Here is a 7,169-nt window from a genome sequence, read left to right on the forward strand (position 1 = left end):
CTACATATAACATAGACTACTAAAACATCTAATTATGAAAAAATACAAATAAAGAAAAACAAACTCGAGACTGATCGTAAATCATATAAGAATCAGTGTTATAAAATCAAATAAAATATTTTAATTTTTAATTTATTGTACCTTTTAATTATGTCTTGATAAAATTTTTTATTTAATTAAATATTTAAATATCTTTTACTTCTTTTTTTATTTAAGTATTGTATTATTTAATTGTTTTCATTAACAATATGATATATTTATTATTTTTATGTTTTAATTTTCAATTTATTAATCAACTTGAAAATTTATTAATCAGCTCACTTGATATTATGTAGAAAATAAATAAATATATAAAGGAGAAGATGAATAATTATTGACTGCGTAAGAAATGTTATAAAAAGATTGCTATAAACACATAAAGATAATCCTAAGAGTAACGAGTAGACGAAGGTCTAACAAATAAATGTATCTATGCTAACATTTGCTACCAATGTTAACTTGTCATTAACTCCATTCATAAGTTAAGAAAAATAAAAAAGAAAATCAAATTAACTAATGAATTACTTATAAAAATATGATAATAACAATTATATTATTTTGTTGACGGATTTAATTAAAGAAAACACCGAACAGAACAATAATATTTTAAAAAATAATAATTAAAACATTTAAATTTTAAACATCTTAAAATCTGAATTAAGTTATGAAAGAAATAATAATACATAAAAGTTTGGGAGTTGAAATCACTTAATGTGGCCCGTGATGAGCACATTCCTTGGTTCCAGCCTAGAGCAATTATAAAATTGAGCACCCAACAAACTATGCAAATTTTGTTATACGTGTTATGGTTCATTGAACCGTATCTACTTTATCTTTAAAATTATAGATTTTGGGAGTACTTTAAGGATTCCATGTGTGTGATTAATTAGTTTAATCATAAATTTAGGTGTAAAACAAATAATTAACCAAAACAAAACCCTGTCCTCAAGGATACGTGTTGGGACAACCTGGCTCCTTTCCCTTGTCCCTCTGTAAGGTCACAGGGACATTCTTTGTTTCACTCTTCCAACCATTTCTATTTACTTTCCAAATGCCAACACAACTTTTACCTATTCATTTATTTTTTCATTTTTTATTTAATAGCTAACATTTTATGTTAATGTTAAAAGTAATACAAAACTTTATCATGAAAAGGATGAAATTTTATTCTCTTTTATGCTTTTTACTGTTTCATGGTATACATGAATGAAGATTACAAAAGTTTAATGTATATTACATACTCTATTCTATTATAGATCATTTTTGTAGCACATGAAGTGTCATGTATTTTAATAAATCATCAATATAATTAATTATCAAATAAAATTTTAAGGCTTAAATTTTTTTATAATTTTTAACTAAACTTTATTAAATACTTAAAATTTGTGTACATTTTTAATATTATATCCTTACTATTAAATTTTGTTCATATGTCTTCATGTAAAAAAAGTAATATAATTAAGTTTTAATTTTTCTTTAATTTGGTTATTTTTAATTAGGTTTTTATTATGAATTTTTATATAAGTGTCAAGAGTAGATAATTGATTTAGACTGATTTTCAAAGAGAGTGAATTAAAAAAATGAAATAATGGAAAAATTGTGGATTTGAGTAGAAAATTTATTGGTATATGTGATTGATTTAATGCAGATTGGTAGGAAGTTTCTTTTATTGTGGCATCAAAGTCATTCTTAAGTGTATTTTTTAAAATATAAACTAATTTTCTATTAAAAAATTAAAATAAAGTATTGCTTAAAAAATATTAATCATTTAAAATATTGTCTGTTAGTAGCAAACAAATATAAAAAATTAAAGAAAAACTCAATAAATTAAAAAATCGCCACTTTTCTTTATCATTTCAAACTTTTTTTTTTCAAATCTTTTCTTACTTTTTCTTATTACTTTCTTGTGTATTATTGAAAGTCACCTGCACCAAATGCACACAATTTTACAAATACTCTTAAATTTATCCACAAAAATACCTATAAATAATAAACTATATATACCACATTAAAGAGGAACACATTGACTATGTAATATAATCTGCATTTTAACTATCTTTGGACACTCTGAGAACTGAAAAGGTGACAGAGCTAAAATAATCTCAAAATATGTTCGGAGTATTTGGATGAGGAGAAAGGTTGAATAATTAATAAATAATATTTAAAATGAAATATTATAATACAGTCTTTAAACAATTTTCATTTATTTTATCATCTACCAAAGAAAACAGTTATTTATTTTTATAATATATAGATTATTTATCTAAAAATAACATATTATACACATGCGAAATGTTTTACTATTGAAATTATGAATCGCACTATATTACAAGTTATAACAAGCTTTTCTTGAGGTCAAACATAAAAAAAGTGATGTCAATGACTCATCCATTTTTTACAAAGCAAAACATAAAAAGAAAGAAACCACAAACAATTCATTCAATTCACAACACTAGCTCAAAATTTAATTTACAGGAGTTTGAAAACAAAAATAAGAATAAAAAATGTAACACTCCATAATTATTTATAAAGAAATCCAAGTAGTTCAGATTGGTATTAATATTAACGATTAATTTTGAAAAAAAAAATACACATTTTTAAAACAAATTAAATTTATAATAAAATGAATATTTCTCCAATAGTCGACTAATACTTTATGGGTTGCGACCTGAAAGATGGGTTCCAATGGGCCAAAGATGTGGGCCCTTAGTTACTAAATTTCACATTGGCACTAGGATGAGCAGCAAACATCTGGGCTTGGGTTTGTATGTAGAATGTCATGGTAATTAACAATCTTGGGTATTGCTTCATGCACTCTGTCTCTTTTCTTCCTGCACCCTACCAAAGATGTGAAATATCTTAGATAACCTTTTTAAGTTTTTACTTTAACCCTAAATTTTAAATTGTTTAATCTTCATTCCTTCATCCCCAAACCTTCCACAAGCAACACAAACCAACTTTATATCGGTTCAACCAAAGTCACATGTTACTTCCATCTTTTTCTTGAACAAATTGCTTACACTATTAGAAATTCTCATATTATATGAAATTTTTCTTGTAAATTTGTTAAAAAAATTTGCAAAAAAATATTTTTTTCTTTCATTTTTCTAAGAATTTTAATTGACAAATAATTCCTTCGTGGGTAATCATTTCCTACAAAATTATAAAATTTGCAAGTATTTCCTACAAAATTTGTTGCAAAAAGTGTTTTATACAAAATATTTTGCAAAAAAATTGGCAGCAATTTCCTACAATTTTTTTTTCATAACAAAATTTATAAATTATTTTCTACCAAACAAATTTTAAAACAAAATTGGTAAGAAATATGAGTCTTTTTAGTAGTGTTAAAAGATTTCACTAACCAAATAAATTGACTACAACAAGTGCACCAATCACTTTTGGTTATGTTGTCTTAACCTTTACCTTGAGATCATGACTTCACAAAATGGTATAGGAACAAACTCTACAAAGAGGACAATTTAAACTCAATGTGGTAATTTCAATACTTGAAGAATTACAAGGTTTTATCATATCCACTAAGAACACTTAGTATCTATTAAGCATTAGAAGATTGAAATAATTATATTTAATTGTTGTGTTTTTTTCTTCGTCATTGATTCTTTTATATAAATATTGAGATGACCATGGTTGATTCTCCATTAATATATGATTTTTGCTTGACCTATGTCATCAATGTGGAATATTTTGTGCATCCATTGATGTATGTTTGACTAAAAAATCGTTTGTTGTTACGACGTACTTGCATAAAATTAAATTTAAACACATTGGACAATTTTTTAACAAGCACACATTCACATATTCAAATATATATATATATATATATATATATATAATTTAAATATTTTATTGTTATCAAAACTCTTCTAAAAAAAATATAGTTGGAATGATTTATTATATATACTTAACAAAATAAAATATAGGAATTTCTTTAATTTTTTTTAATCTAGATGATTGGGTCATTAACAAAATTGTAATATTTGTTTTCACTAAAATATTCCAATTCTAGCATAACAAAACATTACAAAATTAAAATATCATCCAAAAATATACGCTCTTTTCCATCTAAGTCAATAGCCACGTAATTAATAACACTCATTTATTATATTTACGTCTTTATCACAAACATTATCACATCATTCATATATTTAAAACTAATATATATAAGCTTTTAAAATATAGAGAATATTTGCTTTGAATAACACGTCCTTGCATGAACAATTTTTTTACTAGATAATAATAATCTACGTGGTCCTACTCCTCTCTTCCCATTTAATGAACTTTGAAAATAAAAGGAAATCAATGGTACTATAAAGAGTGAACGATTACGATGTTGATTATATCACTCTTTTCACTTATTTCTTTAATTTATATATATATATATATATATATATATATATATATATATATATATATATATATATATATATATATATAATCGCATGAAATAAAAAAATTAAATAGAAAAATTAGCAGTTATTTTATTACAGTAAAAAATAAAAGAGTAAGGGACTAGTGCATTGTTTTCTATTTTTTTTAAATATTGATTTTATTTAGGAAAAGTAATGCTATAAAATTTTGAACTCTTTTTTATTTGTGTTATGTACTTTTTAATTAACATATTTTTTTTGTATAATTTATTTATTCAATTTCACCATCTTGTTTTACACATTGAAATAAAGATATTTCTTAATTTATGATTTGCATTAATCTAAACCACACATTTTCCATTCTTATTATCGCTAATTTAAAATCCGACCAAATCAAAATAGTCGACAATGGCAAGAAAGCAAATGTCACATTCCATAAGTAAGCAAGCACGGAAATCCGTGCAACTACTCACTAGTTCACCTTTATTCTGAACAAACACCAGTACTTATATTTTTTGTTTTTGTAATTAATTAATTAATTATTATTTAGTGTTTTTGTTTTTGAGAAAAAAAGAATCCTTTGCCACACGTTAGTCTGAGACACTACACATGTTGACAAAAGAGTTTGGGTGTTTCAAAATTCAAAGCACTCCACGTTAAAGTGTGGAGGGACAAAGAAACAGAGCGCAACACACTCTCCTTCGTTCCTTCTTCCTCCCATTCTTCCACTGTTCAACTTTTGCGATTGGGAATGAACCCAGGGCTCCTTGCAGCTGCAACCTTGCTTGCACTCTTAGCCATCACCTTCTCCTTCTTCAACCCTCAAGCCCTGTTTTCTCCGCCCCATCTTCCGGGATCCAAGGATCACCTCCACGCAGCGCGGATACTCCATGTCGCCGGCGCCGTCGGCCCTGAAAGTCTGGTTTTTGACGCTCACGGCGGAGGGCCCTACACCGGCGTCGCCGACGGCCGGATTTTGAAGTGGGAAGGCGAGCAGCAGGGGTGGACTGATTTTGCTTTCACCAGTTCCAATAGGTATACTGTTTTTATAATTATTTATGGTTGTTGTTACTATCACTGCTCCTGCTACTATTTATTTCCCTTTTATCACGCCTTTTGTTTTCTCAGGCCACATGTTAGTGTTTTGTTGGTGAGAGTTTAATTGGGTCACTGGGGGATTCCTGATTTTTGAGAATGAAGGTTTTATTTTTACTCTACACTGTGAATCGTTACCTTGAAGAAAGGTCCTTTCTCAGTAGTGGAACAGTGTAGATTTGCTCTAACACACTGGTTATATATCATGTCTGGCTTTTATATGCTTTAAGGGGAATTCTGCATATATGCTGATTTTTATGTTTATATGTGAGGACAAGAATTATAATTAGGATATCTTTAACTTTGTTATGAATTTATAACAAGTTTAGTTGGGTTATTTTGAAGGTCGAATTGTGTTCGTCCATTTGCACCAGAGTTGGAGCATGTTTGTGGGAGGCCTTTAGGACTAAAATTTGATAAGAAAACTGGAGATCTGTACATTGCTGATGCGTACCTAGGCCTAAAAGTGGTGGGATCTGAAGGGGGTTTGGCCTCTGAAGTGGTAACAGAAGTTGAAGGCCAGCCCTTGCATTTCACTAATGACATGGATATCAGTGAAGATGAAGATGTGATTTACTTCACTGACTCAAGCACAATCTTCCGGAGAAGGTAAATTCAGCTCAAACACATGTTCCTTCAATGGAGGAACACTTTTCTTAATTGATACTCCTTATTATAGTTTTTGTATTATTGTTTGCAGGCAATTTATGCTTGTACTCCTTAGTGGAGACAGGAGCGGTAGGTTAATGAAATATGACAAGTCAACAAAGGAAGTGAAGGTTTTATTACGTGACATTGCTTTTCCTAATGGTGTTGCTTTAAGCAAAGATGGATCATTTGTTCTGGTGGCAGAAACCACTACTTGCAAGATCCTGCAACTATGGCTTCGTGGACCCAAAGCTGGTGAAGTGGATACTTTTGTGGAACTACCCGGTTTTCCAGACAATATCAGAAGAAATTCAGAAGGGCATTTCTGGGTAGCTCTGCATGCAAAGGGAAGCCCTTTTGCGAAGTGGGTTTCCTCCAATCCATGGGCGGGAAAAGCGATGCTGAAGATTGGGTTTAACTTCAAACAGTTGCACTCATCAGTTGCAGGGTGGAAGCCTCATGCTGCTGCTGTAAAACTAAGTGACAGAGGAGAGATACTGGAAGTGTTGGAAGATTGTGAGGGGAAGACCTTAAAGTTCATCAGTGAAGTTGAAGAGAAAGATGGGAAGCTTTGGATTGCGTCTGTGTTGATGCCTTTCATTGGAGTTTATAGTTTGTGAGAGTGCATCATGGATAGTCGCATGGTCATTCAGATCATCTTCTCTCAATAAGGTTTAGTTGTGTATGCACATTATGTAGAATTCAGAATTACTTGAGTGGTTATTGAGACAGGTTTTTTTACTTTTGTTCGCTATAATAAAACACTGCATTCTACTTCATGAACAAATGCACAAAAAACATTTTATGTTTTAACTGTTTAAACAAATCAACATGTTAACTAGTTATAAAGTCTAATTCAAGAATAGTTATTCCTTCATTTTTATATTTAATTTTCATCATTCCTCTTTAATTCACTTTTTAATGTTGAATTGAAAGACAAGGCATATCTTTTCTACTTAATATATTTAAATATAATAACTATTTTAAAGTAGACTGTTT

At 28.7% G+C, this 7,169-nt stretch overlaps 1 protein-coding gene across 1 annotated transcript; it reads left to right on the forward strand.

Annotated features, from left to right (window-relative positions):
- The first annotated feature begins 5,044 nt into the window (after positions 1–5,044).
- On the forward strand, positions 5,045–6,957 carry LOC114165214 (protein STRICTOSIDINE SYNTHASE-LIKE 10). The gene is made up of 3 exons (XM_028049876.1): positions 5,045–5,462; positions 5,868–6,131; positions 6,223–6,957. The coding sequence occupies exons 1-3, from the start codon at positions 5,179–5,181 to the stop codon at positions 6,788–6,790; spliced, it is 1,116 nt and encodes a 371-aa protein (XP_027905677.1). The 5' UTR covers positions 5,045–5,178; the 3' UTR covers positions 6,791–6,957.
- Positions 6,958–7,169: the final 212 nt, after the last annotated feature.

This window comes from Vigna unguiculata, chromosome 1, assembly GCF_004118075.2.
Source record: "Vigna unguiculata cultivar IT97K-499-35 chromosome 1, ASM411807v1, whole genome shotgun sequence".
NCBI classification, from domain to species: Eukaryota; Viridiplantae; Streptophyta; class Magnoliopsida; order Fabales; family Fabaceae; genus Vigna; species Vigna unguiculata.

Excerpts from the sequence above, each read along its gene's own strand:
- LOC114165214 (XM_028049876.1), top strand. The coding sequence starts at position 5,179 with ATGAACCCAGGGCTCCTTGCAGCTGCAACCTTGCTTGCACTCTTAGCC. Across the intron at positions 5,463-5,867 it reads GCTTTCACCAGTTCCAATAG|GTCGAATTGTGTTCGTCCAT; the intron begins GTATACTGTTTT and ends GTTATTTTGAAG. Across the intron at positions 6,132-6,222 it reads AGCACAATCTTCCGGAGAAG|GCAATTTATGCTTGTACTCC; the intron begins GTAAATTCAGCT and ends TATTGTTTGCAG.